Source organism: Pseudochaenichthys georgianus, unplaced genomic scaffold, assembly GCF_902827115.2.
Source record: "Pseudochaenichthys georgianus unplaced genomic scaffold, fPseGeo1.2 scaffold_224_arrow_ctg1, whole genome shotgun sequence".
NCBI lineage: Eukaryota > Metazoa > Chordata > Actinopteri > Perciformes > Channichthyidae > Pseudochaenichthys > Pseudochaenichthys georgianus.
The window spans coordinates 210377-227336 of record NW_027262877.1 but is presented as its reverse complement, the minus strand read 5'-3'; the positions used below and the strand labels follow the sequence as shown (position 1 = coordinate 227336).

At 42.8% G+C, this 16960-nt stretch overlaps 2 protein-coding genes across 2 annotated transcripts in view; one reads left to right on the top strand and one right to left on the bottom strand.

The window, feature by feature from the left end:
- Nucleotides 1-16960, bottom strand: part of LOC117441976 (zinc finger protein 721-like) — a 243453-nt gene that overhangs the window by 77265 nt on the left and 149228 nt on the right. The gene's annotated exons all lie outside the window — the stretch shown is intronic.
- LOC117441978 (zinc finger protein 678-like) overlaps nt 1-16960 on the top strand; it is a 76713-nt gene that overhangs the window by 724 nt on the left and 59029 nt on the right. The window contains exons 2-4 of the mRNA XM_071202320.1: nt 1608-1727; nt 6345-6389; nt 14385-14998. Coding sequence (XP_071058421.1) covers nt 1644-1727; nt 6345-6389; nt 14385-14998 — 743 coding nt within the window. The 5' untranslated portion in view covers nt 1608-1643. The remainder of the gene's footprint in view (nt 1-1607; nt 1728-6344; nt 6390-14384; nt 14999-16960) is intronic.

The window sequence follows — 16960 nt, the reverse complement described above, 5'->3', positions numbered from 1 at the left end:
AATGTGGGAAATTAGATCAAAGTGTATTAGAGGATGCTGGGGGTTCACTGCAAGACAAAGTAATGTGGTGTGGGGGTTTTAACTCACATAGCTCGCTATGGGGAAGCAGGAGCACAGATGCAGATGGGGCAGTAGTTGAGGAATGTATAGATGACCTCGGGCTAGTGTGCATTAACACTGGAGAAGGAACACGATATAATTGCACGAAGAATATAGAAACAGTACTCGACATTTGTATCTAGTGCTTTAGCAGGTATAAGTACATGGAATGTGGTGAAGCATACTACAGTGGGCAGCGATCATTATCCGGTATGACTAAAGTTGGGACCAACATAAGGTTTGAAAAGGACAAGAAAAGTCCTAGATGGAAACTGGGAAAGGCTGATTGGGATGCCTTCCAAGTTGTAAGTACGAATAGATGTAAAACACTTCAAGAGCAAAATGATGATGATATAAATAAATGAAATGATGAGCTGGTTAAGGTTATCATTCATTCAGCTAAAGAAACAATTCCAGAAAGTGCAGGAGTTAGGCGCACCAAGGGTGTACCCTGGTGGAATGGTGAATGCAGTGAATCCATTAAAGACAGGAATAAAGCATTCAGGCAACTCAAACAACTCCATTCTCAGGAAGCTTTGAATCAGGGTGAAAGGGCCCAGGCTGTAGTGAGGAGAACAATAAGAACGCAGAAACGCACTTTTTGGAGGCAATACTGCAATAGTATTGGAAGAGAAGTACATCCAGGATTTGGGCCCGCTGTTTTAATTGTTTTATTATTATGTTTATTGTTATTTGTAGGGCTTTTTCCTAATATTTATTTTAGTTGAAAATATGTTGAAAGATTAGTTTAATATCTTTTTTTAATTTTGCTATGAAATTCCGAATGAAATTTTGAATGAAAGGCTGCGCGAGAGACTGGTTTTTCGCTGGGTTGAGTCGTGTGGGGTTTTGAGTGAGATGCGGCACAGCCTGTCAGTTTACCTTGCTAGGTTAGTTTGGCTAATATAATTTATATTTATCTGCAACAATGGATATCAGGAAGTGGTTCATGAAAGGAATATGGCAACTCAGCGCCAGATGCAGGCACATTAGAAGACATCAGAGAAATTGACTCTCAAGCCGGCTCTCTCACAAACTCCTGCTCTGTGCGCAAGCAGACTGTGCACACGCACTCTGCCTCGCTCAATATCTCTCTCTCCACCTCGTCAACAGCCTTATGGCAACCTAAAACCCCTCTGTTTCCGTAACAATAATTCTCGAGCATCTAACAGCATCACTTTTTCATTTCTCGGATGAGAATAGGTCATACAGGTCTCAATCATACTTTAAGTATAATAGGAAAGCATCCAACCGGAAAGTGTGTACACTGCAGCCAGCCAGAAACTGTTGAGCATGTTTTACTGCTTTGCAGGAAATATAGTACTCAGAGAAATGTGCTTTTCCAGACACTGAAGAAAGCAAAACTCCATGACTTGTCGCTATCAGGGCTGTTAGGGAAAACATCAGGCAATATATATTGTGAGATTATTATGTTTCTAAGAGAAATTGATACTTTTAAAATAATCTAGAGTTTTGGTTCTTTGTTTTGTTTCTTGTTTTCTGCATAGTCTCTTGTCCACACTCCAGTCCAGTTGGTGGCGGTAATGCACCTACAAGTTGGTTTGCCAACCGCCAATAAACACGAGAGAAGAAGAAGAAGAAGAAGAAGAAGAAGAAGAAAACAAGAGGTGAGTGGATTTACACCTCTTAGTTTACAGTTAATCACGAATCAGAAGTTATCTTATTTAACACAACAGCTGTAATCTTGTTAGAAAAAAACTCACAAAAAAACATTTAAAATATGCGACAAAGATAGTCTCAAACTATCTTTAAATAAAGTCTGAAAGCTATCGTCTAAAAGCTAAAGTCTAACAGCTACAGTTATTATTCCAGTTCGGCTCTGGGGAGTAACAGTTGATTTGTAATGCTCAGATGACTTTATGTTAGTTATTTATTACACCAGTTGTCTTTAAGACGGTTTGAGTTGTTGTGTTGGTGCTCTTTGCCATAGATATGGTTTTAAATGTATGCTAACTAGCTTATTAGCATCGTCATTCACTGCGACGTAGCATTTTCCCATTGAAATGAATGGGGTTCTTCAGTTAGCTGCTAACGCTAAGCTAAGCGACGGTTTAGCTCATTAGATAAATAGATATACTTTATTTAAATAATGATTTATCTTAAACTGGGAAATGAATGTGTCCCAGCAGAAGTGTTTTCAGGCATTACACGAGTTAAACATATTTAAAAGATGCAATAAGATAATAAAAATGAAGCATTAGCAGCAAGTATACACACAGGACACATATCACTACTAGAGTATCTAAAGAATACACAATATACAGAAAATACTGTATACATGGAGTACATTAAACAGTCTCACTAGCTAATGTTTGCTTTCTGTGTTAACTTAGTGATAGATACACACGGATAGCGTTATAACCGTGGTTCAAACAACCATTAATTTCATTTCATTTCAAACCTTTATTTATACAGATAAAATCCCATTGAGATCATTGATCTCTTTTCCAAGGGAGACCTGCTCAAGTAGTTCCACATGAAACATAAAAACATAAACAGAACAACAAAAGGACATCATCCAGCATCATTTACAAAATCATCCACATAAACAGGTACCAATAGCTTCTGATTGAGTAGCATCCAACCGAGCTTTAAAAACATTTAGTGGCACCAGATTGTTCAGTTTCCATTTAATTTGCAGACTATTCCAAGACAGAGGAGCTGCATCTAACAGCTGTCTTCCCTAAGACAGTCCTAGCAGTTGGCACATTTAATAAAACCACAGCATTCGATCTCAGGCAGTAGCCACTTACAATTCTCCGTGAGATCAGGGAGCAGATATAAGATGGAAGTTTCCCTAGCATGGCTTTGTATATAAAATATACCAGTGACTGAGCCTCCGTACAGTTAGTGAAAGCAAACCAGCCCTTGCATACAGGGTACAGTGATGGGTTAATGCTTTACAGTTTGTCACAAATCTCAGTGCGCTGTGATACGCAGCATCTAACTTGACCAGGCAATGGGCAGGTGCATTCATATAGACCAGATCCCCATAGTCCAGCACAGGTCAAAGGTCACAGAGCCTTTTCCTGGCCTCAAGCGAGAAACAGGACTTGTTTCTGAAAAAGAACCCTAGCCTAACCCTCAGTTTTTTTAGCAGGTTATTGACATGAAGTTTAAAAGAGAGACAATCATCAAGCCAGATACCAAGGTATTTGTAACAGGCAACAACTTCAAGTTTTGTTCCTTGCGTAGTTACAATATCTAAAACAGGCTCTGGTGTCTTTTTTGCTTTAGAAAAGAGCATTACCTTGGTTTTATCCACATTTAAAAGAAGCTTTAATTCAGAGAGCTGAGTCTGAATAGTGTTAAAAACAGCCTGTAATTTAACACCAGCCTCCTCAATGGAGGGACCTGCACAATACATCACAGTATCATCCGCATAAAAATGTAAAGTAGCTTCATCCACATTATCACCTACGCTGTTAATATATATGGAGAATAAAAGTGGTCCTAAAACAGAACCTTGTGGTACACCATTAGAAATGTTTAACCACTTAGAAGACAGCCCATCAAAATGAACACATTGGGACCTTTCAGAGAGGTAGTTCACAAACCACCCCACTGCAAGGCTGGATAGGCCAATACTGAGTAGCCTCTGCTTTAAGATGAGATGATCAACGGTGTCAAACGCTTTGGACAGGTCAATAAACAGAGTTGCACAACTCTGCTTATTATCTAAAATAGTAGTAATGTCATTTACCACTTTCATTGTGGCAGTGATGGTACTGTGTTTCTTTCTGAATCCTGACTGATGTTTAGACAGGATATCATTTATACATAAAAACTCCTTTACTTGTTCACTCACTAGGCGTTCAAGAACCTTAGCCAGAACTGACAATTTAGAGATTGGCCTATAGTTATTTAAAATAGTTGCCTCCCCTCCTTTCAGTAAAGGCAAGACATAAGCAGACTTCCATACTTTTGGAATTGTATTTGTGCTGAGGGAGAGGTTAAAAAGAGAAGTAAGAGGTGGAGCAATAAAATCTGCAGCTATCTTTAAAAAGAAAGGTTCTAAGTTGTCCGGGCCAGTCGGTTTCCTAGGATCTAGCTTAGATAAGGCTTCATGAACAACATTGACAGTAAAAGGAGTAAAACTGAAAGGGTTTTCCAGACCACGTTGTTCAGAGTCACAGACTGTGGTGTTTACAGAAGCAGAGTTAGTCACAGAATCAAACATAGAACCGCAGGACACAAAATGCTCATTAAAGCAATTTAGCATAGTGACCCTGTCCGATATAGAGCCAGATGTTGTGGTGAGGCACGGAGGTAGCTCATTACGGATCTCACCGGTTGATATCGATTTTATTGCTTTCCAAAATTTCCTAGGATTATTTAGGTTTTCTGTGGTAACTGACAAATAGTACTTCGACTTTGCACTTTTTACATTTGAAGTGAAGCTATTCCTTAGCTGCCTAAAACGCAGCCACTCTACCTCTGAGCCTGATCTCCTAGCCTTTGCCCAGGCCTTGTTTCTCTCATGAAGGAGACTAGACAGCTCAGCAGAGAACCAGGGATTGTCTCGTCCCTTTACTCTAAATTTACGCAGGGGTGCATGTCTATCAATGATCTCCATAAAACCAAGATAAAAATAAGACCATGCGGTTTCTACATCAGCACACAGATCGATTTTACCCCAATCAAAATCAAACAGATCATGCACAAAACCCTGCTCCACAAAATGTTTTATGTCTCTCTTGATGATAATGCGAGGTTTAACCTTTTGGACCTCAGTGTCCCTAATTGTGGCTACAACACAGTGATCGCTCAGATCATTTGCAAATACTCCCACAGAAGAATATTTATGGGGAACATTAGTTAGAGTGAGATCAATTAGGGAGGATTTATTAGGGGACTTAATATTTGGGCGAGTAGGACTGTCCACAATCTGAGTAACAGTTAAAGAGATACAAAGGTTTTTAAAATCCTCTGACACTGCAGTTAACCAGTCCCAGTTCAAATCTCCAAGTAGCACTATTTCCTTGTAGTCTAGCTGGGATAAAAGATTTGCTGGTGAAGACAAGGAGTCTTTGACAGCTGAGGGGGGTCTGTAGCAGCCCACCACCATGACCTGTTGACCCTTTGCCACTTCTATATTTAAGGCTAAAAATTCAAATTGCTTACTGATCGATTTGGAAACTAATGTGGTTACACTGAACTTATTCTTAACATAAATTGCAACGCCACCACCTTTATTAGGCCGGTCGGTACGATACACATTAAAACCATTTAAGGCAATGTCAGAGGCCAAAATCTAGTTTACCTAACAGACTGCGCACATTCAAGTGGATGAAACCCAACCCAGACCTAGCTTTAAAATCAGCAGGAGTAGCGATCTGACTATTACTACTGGGCGGACCAGGGTTAGGTTGTACATTTCCTGACAGTAATAACAACAACAAAAACAGGCATCTTTTCCTCTTAAATGACACACATACATTGTCATCTAATTTAGAAACACCGGAAAAGTCTGCGAGAGTGTGATTAGAGCTTAAGAAGCAGTCCTGAAGAACCATCATCGCAGGAAAATAAAAAAGACAAACATATTTTGTCGAGCAGATTGACTGTGACAAGGCAACCGGTAATTGTTTGAGCAACACATCCGAACCTTTGCAGGGGATGCCCACTGCGGGTGGCAGAACAGACCTGAATCCAGTAGTCTTCTCAGAATGATTTTGATATACTTTATTAATCCCCGTGGGGAAATTGTTTCTCTGCATTTGACCCATCCTAGTGTTAGGAGCAGTGTGCTGCCATTTTGAACGGCGCCCGGGGAGCAGTGTGGGGAACGGTGCCTTGCTCAGGGACACCTCGGTAGCACTTGGTCTTGCTGGGACTTGAACTAGTGACCTTCCAGTTGCCAAGCCAAGTCCCTATCGACTTCGCCACTACCGTACCGTACCGTAATGTCACTTTCTATGTGAATAAAGTCATTTTAATGAAATAAAAGTGAACTAACTGTGAGCTGTAAGTTAGAATGTAAGTTGCTACACAGATTATGATGAATTATATCTAAATATTTGTATTAATAATAATTTACACAGAAAACCAAGGCACTGCACGTGGTGTGATAAAACACTACATCCAGCATCCAGAAATAGAACATATCATTGAATAAACTCTTTGAATTCCTCCTCTTCACTGCTGACAGTTTATGATGAATTATATCTAAATATTTGTATTATATTAATAATGAAGCAGCTCTGTGGTCTTCATCAGGACAGCTGATGAGCAGCATGGAGGAGAAGAAGGAGGCCCCTGGAGCTCAGGTCAGTGTGCACTTCATCACAAGATATTCCTAATTCCAGCGTTTCCGCCAGGCGGGCGTCTTGCCTTCATTTGACGCCCTTATTCAGCTCGGAGCGCCATCTACTAGGGGTGTGACGCAGGGCTCGACATTAAGGACTGCCCGATGGCCCGGGGCCGTCTAGTATCTAGCTCGGGCAAGGAAGCCTCACCTGCTGGGTGCCCGATCGGGCAATCTATCATGCCAGTATCATGCAGCTCGCGGATCCAGTAATGAGGGACCCGACAGTGAAACTAAACATATCTATAACTAGTTACGGTAGTTTGAGAGGTCATTAAAATAGCTACGTGTGATATTCTAACCTGAAGTGTGTGTTTTGTCCGCTCAGCGCTGCAGCTGATCTCTCTCTCCCGTCAGATTAGACTTCACTCACGTTTATGTCCATATCGATCAGATGCAGCTAGTTCTAGCTAATGATAGACTACCTGCTTATTAAAAGACACCTGAACAATAAGTGTCGCTATGCAACCGGGTGAGGCCGCAAAGTATAGCGCAGCATTATGCATGTGTTTACATGCCCACCGGAACCCCGAGGCACAATCAACCCATCCAGGACATCTCTTTCTCCACATTACGTGTTAGACATTAGAGTTGACTCTTCTTGTCTGTCACATCCTCTTCTTGTCTGTCACATACTCTTCTTGTCTGTCACGTCCTCTTCTTGTCTGTCACATCCTCTTCTTGTCTGTCACGTCCTCTTCTTGTCTGTCACATCCTCTTCTTGTCTGTCACATCCTCTTCTTGTCTGTCACATCCTCTTCTTGTCCGTCACATCCTCTTCTTGTCTGTCACATACTCTTCTTGTCTGTCACGTCCTCTTCTTGTCTGTCACATACTCTTCTTGTCTGTCACATCCTCTTCTTGTCTGTCACATCCTCTTCTTGTCTGTCACATACTCTTCTTGTCTGTCACATCCTCTTCTTGTCTGTCACATACTCTTCTTGTCTGTCACATACTCTTCTTGTCTGTCACATACTCTTCTTGTCTGTCACATCCTCTTCTTGTCTGTCACATACTCTTCTTGTCTGTCACATACTCTTCTTGTCTGTCACATACTCTTCTTGTCTGTCACATACTCTTCTTTTCTGTCACATGACAAGTAGATCTTTCAATTGACTTGTCCGGCGGACAATTGATTATTATTCATAAATAATGAAGATACTATCCAGTTATACATTACGCGGCTGGCAATACGTCGAGCTTTCACTCATTTGAAAAGGCATCACCGAACGTGAATATCACCGGTACCCAGACCCGGCGTCATGGGCGGGCCCCATGGGGCCGAGCCCGCCCATCCAGGATTTGGGCCTGGCCATCCAGGATTTGGGCCCGCTGTTTTAATCAGGGCTGAATACAACATTTTAATTGTTTTATTATTATGTTCAGTGGCGGCTATACTTGGGTAGGCTACAGCCATACCAATAAATGGCTTAGCCCCACCATGAAAAATGATTTTAAAGTAAGCTAAATAAAGTCCGCCAACTCGGGCGGAGTAAATTGCACAGACAGCAGTTAGTCAGATTGATTTCAGCAATCACTTGTCTGGAAATACCCTAGAAACGGTTTGGAAACTTTTGTCACGTAGTGATCATCTTCTCAATAGAACATCTTTGATAATGTCAGAATCAAGATAACGACGTGGTGTTGTTGCAGGAAGTCCCGACGGAGAATATTTTTTGCTGTAGTTACAGTACATCTCTATATACATCGATACAACATTACATGTTGGTAGAAATCAACACGTAATGAAATAAGACCCCACGGTTTGATGATTGATAGGTGTGTGGGCTGTCTTTCATTTTGACACACAGAACAATGGGGGAAATCCACCCTTATCCACAATGTAAAGTCATTCACAGCTTCTTCCCTCTTCTCTATGTGAGGAGCAGCAGGTTCAGCTTTCAGAACAAAGTAACAAAAAACTGAAATGAAATTCATTTTTTAAAAATATGTTGTGTAGTAATAGATTTATTTATTTGTCTTCTCAAGAGAGTACCAGAATGTGTATTTTATGTTAGTATTTCAAAAAATCTCCTGGGGGACAATCTCCCCAGACCCCCCTGCAGGCGTTGGGTTTTCAGCAGGTCAGCTATTTCACAATTCAGTTTTCCCGGGATATGTATGTTTCGGGGTGGGCCCGCCTTGGTACATCAAATGCCCGCCCAGAGACGTATGTCTGCCGCCGGGTCTGCCGGTACCAAAAGAAAACAGACTGAAGTGCAAACCCAACTCCCGCTAGCATGTAGCCTCCACCGCTAGCAGAGAGTTCAGACCGAGCCAGAGCTATCACAAACGCCAAGTGTCCTCGTGTTGCCATGGTAGCAAAGCGCTACCTGGCTGTGCTGCCTCTGTCCCTAGAGAGGGTGTTCTCCACAGCAGGAGACATGCTAGTGCCAGCAGATCTGCCCTTTCTGCAGCCATGTGGACGAGTTCATCTTTCTTTAGACGACATGAAAACACAACGACAAGCAAGTCCTGATGCCAAGCTGCTGCTCAGGAACAGTGCAGTTCAGATGCAGGTTATTTCAGTTCATCCACATGCTGCACCTCAATGTTCATTTCATTAGATTCTGTATTTATTTGAGTGAATATTCAGTTTAATAATAATTTAAAAACTATATATTTTATGTTTTGTGATAATTGTTTCTGCGGTACCGAAAACGTACCGGACTGAACCGTGACCTAAAACCCGAGGTACGTACGGAACCAAAATGTTTGTGAACCGTTACACCCCTACCATATACTGAGACATAAATAAAGCAGCGACTGTATTCGCCATGACACGGACAGTCTGTGGTTTGTACTTGTTTAGCTTCCGCCATATTTGACAACTCCATACGGAAACTCTAATAGGACATTTGACGTCTAGACGGCTGCCCGATTTGCATCGTGCATGCGCGAGTCATAAACTCAAATATCTTTATTAAAATATTTTGTTATTTGAAATAAAATGAAGGACATTCACAGTTAATGTAATTAGATATAAATTATGAATGCCATACATATTGCATACATTCAGTCAATATTTCTTCAGCATGTATGATGGCTGTCCAACAGAAGTTACATCCATTTCTCACTTATTCTGACAATGCACTTAACCCAATAAAATGACCCAACAAAAGGAGTTGCTCAATAATAGTGAAGTCACGTTGTAATAACAATAACTCGTCTCTCGTTCAGATTAATATTGTGGGTTTTTTTGAGTGTTCTTTTTCTGCTTTGCCAAACGCCACTGTGTCAAATGTCCTATTAGAGTTGCCGTATGGAGTTGTCAAATATGGCGGACCATCTCGCACATGCGCACTGCAGATGGGGCAGGGCTGCAGATCGGGTAGTGACACACTTTGAAGATGACGTCACGGCTCCGCCTACACTGCGTTACTATAGTTACTGCCCCAGTTCCTAAACTGTATTGGAAACGCAGCATAAAGTGAGCCTGGCCTACCAAGGCCTAACTATACCGTACTAAGCCGTGCGAGGCCCTGCAGTGGAAATGCGCCATAAGTGGATGTCATTGAAGACCTTTCCAAGAGCAGTCTCAGTGCTGTGGTTTGGACGAAAGCCTGGCTGGAACACATCCAGACAGTTATTTACATGCAAGAAATTACTCAACTGTTGAAAAACTACTTGTTCAATGATCGTACCTAGAAATGGGAGGTTTGATATGGGCCTGTAATTGGTCATTACTGAAGCGTCTAGATTATTATTCTTTAAGAGCGGTTTAATGACTGCAGTTTTCAGGGCCTGTGGAAAAACACCTGAGTGAAGAGACTTGTTTACTATGTGAAGTAGATCTGAGGCCATGCAAGGAAAAGCATCTTTGAAAAAAAAAAAAGTTAGTCTGTCGACGGTAGCATTGTTTTTGTTTTTGGCAATGATGTCAGAAGAAAGACTGTCGTCCATTTTACAATTCCAAATGATAAAAGCCAAGTCTCTCTTTATAGATTTCAAAGTGAACCTGGAGATTTGTTTTTCTCCACCTGCGTTCAGCTTTTTGACACTCTTTTTTCTGCTCTCACGGTCATGGCCTTTCTCCATGGAGATCTTTTCTTCCCAGTCACTTCCTTTACCTTAGTTGGAGCAATGGCATCTATAACATTAAAATGATCTGCGAGCTCATTACTGAGATGTTAGCAGGGCCAGTGTGGAAGAAACATCCCGAGTAAACATTTCCCTCGTGTTTTCAGTTAAATATCGCTTTGTGGTTACCTCTTTTTGAACATTTGTGTGAACAGAAATAGAGCTCTCAAAGGAATGGTCAGAGAGCGCAACATCAGTCACCACAACCTCAGATATTCAGACCCTTTGAGATCATCAAGTCCAGAGTGTGCCCCTTGTTGGGCGTGGGCTCCGTCACATGCTGAGTCAGTCCATTGAATTGATCTATTTAAAACAAGGGACAGTGTTCATTAATCAACATATTAAAAACATGTAAAAGTACTCGATTAGCCAACAGGCTAGTTTTCACCGATAGTCCCTTTGCCAGATGGTGATTGACGTTTTGAGTGTTTGTTTATACAGTGATTCCAGTGGCCTTAGAGCTGCAGAGTGAGCATCAGACCAGCTGATCAGACAGTAGCTGATGTGGGAGAGGACCATGGAGTGAAGGTATAGCTTAGCTGCTGCAGATGATAGCAAGTTTCTAATGTATCTGTAATGACATGTGATGTTGTACACTGAGCACACTGGGATTAGCACTCATTTATTGACGCTGAATAACGTTTATCAGGGAATGTTTAAATAAACACAGACACCAGAATATATGTAAGTGCTAGTTTTTTTTGCGAGTCCAAGTACCGGTTCCCGACGCTCCGGTTTTAACCGGACTTGAACTGAAACTTTTTACAAGTCCAGTACCGGTTCGGCGTACCGGTATGAAGCACTATGTCTGCTTGTATTGTGTTGCTGCTGAGAAGTCTAGGAAGAGGGCTCTTGCATAGGTGTGGCGTTTATCTAAATGTTTAGTGATGATGTGAACCAGAGCAGCAGCAGTACCACCCCCTGGCTTATAGGCACATTGGTATGGATCAAGTATGTCTTGTCCGTCACAATAGGTTTAGCTGAAGAGGTCATTCCTGTCACGGTTCTCATGGTGTCCCACACTTTTTTGGGGTCTTTGGCTTTAAAAGCATTTCCCAAAAGCTCTCTGTGTGTTTTGATTCCCTCAATTTGACTTTCAGTTCTTTCTCTGTCTGTTCAAGTGCTCCGTAGTCTTTGTTTCATGTCCTTAGTCACATATGATTTATTACTTTCTTTTCTGGTTCCCTTGAGTTTGGTCTTATCCACTGGTATCATATTCACAACATTATGATCAGAGGTCAGTATTGGTGTCTGTATTTAGACACATAGGCTCCTTTATCATTAACAAAGCATTTGTCCAGGATAGTGTCTTTCCTGCTGTGATCCCTAGCACACTGCTGGAACCCAGGTAACAGTCTCCAGGCGACATTGCTTCATGTCCCGAGCACTATTGCCGGTGCATCGGGGTGGCTGAGTTGCAGCTCGTGAACACGGTGTCCTCTGCCGCTGGGAGGCACGTAAACAACAAACAGTAAAATACACCCGAATTCTCGACACACACTTTTAACTGATTTAAACTGGGGTTATTCATCAGGATTTCGTAGGACTCGTATTGGTGTCTGTATTTAGACACATAGGCTCCTTTATCATTAACAAAGCATTTGTCCAGGATAGTGTCTTTCCTGCTGTGATCCCTAACACACTGCTGGAACCCAGAGGGAGACGGCATCCGGTCACTGCGAGTCTCAGTGTGCTCCGTTCCTCTTGGATTTTGTTTTTTTGTCTAAACTTTGTTTGTGTGTGTGTGGTCGCTTGTTCTAATGAAGGGAAACACAGTGAAGGCTCTTTGCAGCTCTTTGCATCTTCTCAGATTAGATAGATCTATCTTTATTTGTCATTGTTCAGGTACAACGAAATTACAATAGACTCAAGGTGCCAACACGCAACAACAAGACACTATAAAAACAATAAATGGAACTTAAAAAAGGAATATGTACATAAGTAAATAATAAATAAATTAAATTGCACGATTCCCCTCGTATTGCACGGAAGGCTTATATAATTTAAATATTAGCAGCGTTTAGTGCACATATGGCCCTGGGAAAGAAACTGAACGTGAGTCTGTTTGTCCGGGAAGACATGGTACGGAAGCGCCTGCCTGAGTGCAGCCGTACGAAGTGCTCGTTACCCGGGTGGTGTGGGTCCTTGAGGATCTTGACTGCCTTCTTAAGGCAACGAGAGCTGTACAGTGCCTCCAGGGAGGGGAGGGGGCGACCGATGATCTTCTGGGCCCAGTTGATGACCCTTTGGAGCGCACCCCTCTTTGCGGTGGAGGAACCACGCAGATGCAGTCGGTGAGGATGCTCTCCACGGCGCAGCGGTAGAAGGACACAAGCAGGTCCTGTCTGAGGTGGTATCTCTTGAGTATTCTCAGGAAGTAGAGTTTCTGCTGTGCCTTCTTGACGGTCGCCGTGGTGTTGGTCCTCCAGGACAGGTCCTCCGCCAGGTGAACGCCCAGGAGTTTGATCACTGAGACTCTCACAGCCTCCATCAATGTACAGGGGCTGCATGGCGGTCTTCTTCCTCCTAAAGTCAATGATCATTTCCTGGGTGTTCAGCTGCAGGTTGTTTACTTTGCACGACGCTAGCAGTTGCTCCACCTCGTCCATGTACGCGGTCTCGTCACCCCCTGAGATGCAGCCCACCACGGTGGTATCATCAGCGAACTTTATGATGGAGTTGCTGGTGTGGGCGGGGACGAGATCATAGGTGTAGAGGGCGTATAGTAGGGGGCTCAGCACGCAGCCCTGTGGTGATCCGGTGCTGAGACTGAGGGACGTGGAGGTGTGGGTGCCAATCCTCACTCTCTGGGGGCGATCAGACAGGAAGTCCTTAATCCATAGACACAAGGAATGGGATACTCCCAGGACTGATAGCTTGGTCACCAGTCTGTCAGGGAGGATGGTATTAAATGCAGAGCTGAAGTCCACGAAGAGCATCCGTGCGTAGCTCCTCCTACTCTCCAGGTGAGACAGGGTAGAGTGGAGAGCTGTGGCGATGGCGAACTGGTGGGGGTCCAGACCGGGAAGGAGGGATGAGACGATGCGGGGACTGACCACCTTCTCAAAAACTTTAGCATGGGTGGAGGTGAGTGCCACTGGATGGTAGTCATTTAGGCAGCCGATGTTGTTCTTTTTTGGCACCGGGATGATTGTAGATTCTTCTAAGTTACACGTTACTGCCTCCTGGTGCTGCAGAGATATGAAGGAGGTTTTCTTCTATGAAGCAGCAGGTCAAGGCAGACTGGTTCACAGACTCTCCTGTTTTGCCGATCCGGTGCGTGAACAAATAACTCTACACCCCTGGCCGAAATGTCCCTAAAATGAAGTCCGAGTTTGAAATATATCTCAAATAATGTATGTATTTCCTCACATAAACATAACGGTCTGCAATGAAACGGCTGTCTCCTGTGCACTCCACTTCCCACTTTCTCCTGCGAACAAGAAGATACTTTCTCTCTCTTTTTTTTCTTTCATTTCCCTCTAGGGGCTTCGTACAACACAAATGCAAATATTCTATTTTAAAAAGTAAAGTCCTTTCGAGTCATCTGTCTCAAGCCTAAGTCTCCGGTCATGAATACCAAGTCAAAGTCAAGTCGAGTCTTTTATCAATGTTAGTCAAGCAAGTCTCAAGTCAAAAAATAGGCAAGTCAAGTCATGTGACTCGAGTCAAGTCATGTGACTCGAGTCCCCCACCTCTGGTATATACTTTGGTTAGAATATTGCTGTATTACTGTATCAAATATAATGAAGACAAACAGTTGATAAGTAGTATTTTGTTAAATCAAGGTTTATATTAAGTGAGTTTTTATTGTGTTAACTTGTGTATTTATGCTTTTTAGATTGACTTTCTCTCTTTCTCTGTCCGTCTGTTCTAGAAACCAAAAGGAAGAGAGAGACGTCACAGCTGTCAGCAATGTGACAAATCCTTTACAACATCTGGAAATTTAAAGAGCCACCTGCGTATTCACACAGGAGAAAAACCGTACAGCTGTGAAGAGTGTGGGACAACTTTCACTAGATCAGGTGATCTCAAAACACATCAACGTATTCACACTGGAGAAAAACCTTACAGCTGTGAAGAGTGTGGGACAACTTTCACTCAATCAAGTCATCTCAAATCACATCAACGTATTCACACTGGAGAAAAACCTTACAGCTGTGAAGAGTGTGGGACAACTTTCACTACATCAAGTAATCTCAAAACACATCAACATATTCACACTGGAGAAAAACCTTACAGCTGTGAAGAGTGTGGGAAAACTTTCACTAGATCAGATGTTCTCAAATCACATCACCGTATTCACACTGGAGAAAAACCGTACAGCTGTGAAGAGTGTGGGACAACTTTCACTAGATCAGATGCTCTCAAATCACATCACCGTATTCACACTGGAGAAAAACCGTACTGGTGTGAAGAGTGTGGGAAAACTTTCACTCAATCAGGTAATCTCAAATCACATCTTCGTGTTCACTCAGGAGAAAAACCATAGTGGGTTTCAGAGTGTAGGAGCCGCAATTAAGCATATTTAGTTTTTTTCACAGTTTACAATAAACAATTCCCATCTATTGGCCTTGTGTTGGGTAATCCTTTTTTCCATTACAGATCGCATCCCAACAGCGCCATCTGTTGACGTAACGTCAGAATTGACAGGCATAATGTTCACTGTTCCTTTGAGTTTCGTTTTCTGTCCGTCTGCCGACAGCGCGCTGTTTTATTGCTTTACATACCAAGGTTTAAGTACACTGTGTCAATAGTTGTAGTATGAGCATCGTCTGGGCTGGCCATCTGGTAGAATCGGCATGCTCTTCCTCCTGTGTCCACTTCCTCTGTCACCCTTTTATACACCCCACCACCAAGTGTTCAAAATAACATTCAGGGTGTCCGCGGGGTCTTAAAAAGTATTAAAAGTTGATAAATCAATTTAGCGAAAATTAAGGCTATTAAAAAGTATCAAACGGCATTTTCCAAGGTATTAAGAAGGTCCACAGCAACGACAACATGAAACACCCTTTCATTTACTGCAACGACATGTCGGGAAACCCCCTCAAGGTATCAGGCTGAGAGGCTCTGATACCTCATTCACACCAACGGTGTTTCAGGGCCGGTTCGGAGCTGGAGCTTGAAAAGCACCGGGTTTTCCTCTTCACACCGCAGCGGAGCAGCCTCTTAGCTCCGGAATCCGGTTCGTTTCAAGCACCAAACAATTGTCCGGCCAGAGCAAAAGCACTGCATACGTCACGCTTACGTCGAGGCGGGGGCAAGGGCAGATCAACTCCTGAACAACAACAACAAGCCCGCGTTTTATCCAGTTTGTACACAACGATGGAGAAACTTAGCAAGAGTTTCAGTGTTTCTGCCATAGACTGTATATATAAAGGTTTCTGCTCATGGTGAAGCAACGTGTCTGCGTGTTAAGGTGGAACCTGAGCATTCACGTTGATCACCTCATTATACATCTATAGAACTATAAATATTAAACTTTACTTCACGTGTTCATTTCAGAACAGCTGTTACATACCTGGGTGAAGGTTACAGTTCATTTAAATGAAAGATACAACGTTAGTCCACACTCATGGTTCAGTCCACCTTAAGAAATAAGACCGACCTCGGAAGCAGTTGTGTTTCAAAAAAACCTTTATTGACACGAGTACACTTTTTATAAGAATATAACTAAACCACAGAAATGACTCCGGAAAAGCTGCAGATAGAGCCATAAGAAATGAATGCAACTGATTTCATCCGCGCGGTTTGGCTTTATGAAGCAGGCACGCAAACGGTTAGGCCATGACGCAAACGATGAGGCAACGACGCATTACCAGTCGGACTCTGGGCGGTGTGAAAAGAGCCAGAGCTAAACCGAAGAACTGGTTCTGAACCTGAAAAGCTCTAGCACGGAGCTTGAACCGGAGTTGCGTTGGTGTGAATGAGGTCAAGGTGGCCCCATGCATAGCGTGCCATAAAATGCTGCTTCTTATTTTAAGTTGCGTTGCCTTGCTCCGCGGGGTGGGGGGGGGGGGTATACCTGAGAGATATACAGCAGGAGAACACGCCGTCCACCGCGGAGAATAAACAGAAGGGCAACCATGCTCCGGGGTCTTCTTCGCTGCTTTTGGTGTATTTTGTGGCGGCAGCAGCGCCACTTACAGGCCTGGCATATGTACTACAGCGTGTCCAGCATTTCCAGCGGTCTAGTGTGAACGGACGCGTTAATGAATCGAATGCGTGTGAACGGAAGACTTTTTTGCGTTTGCGTTTTACTGTATGCGTCCTCGTGGGGCCGGGGTCTAAGCCAAACTATATCCGGTCACAGAGATCTGCTATTTTAAAGTAAGGTCAACACATATCGACCCTAAATATAGTCTATATTAAGAACGAGAAAAGTCTTAACATATATATCGTTTTTTGTAAACATATGACAAATGTGTGAGGGTGATGACGTCAGAGCATCGT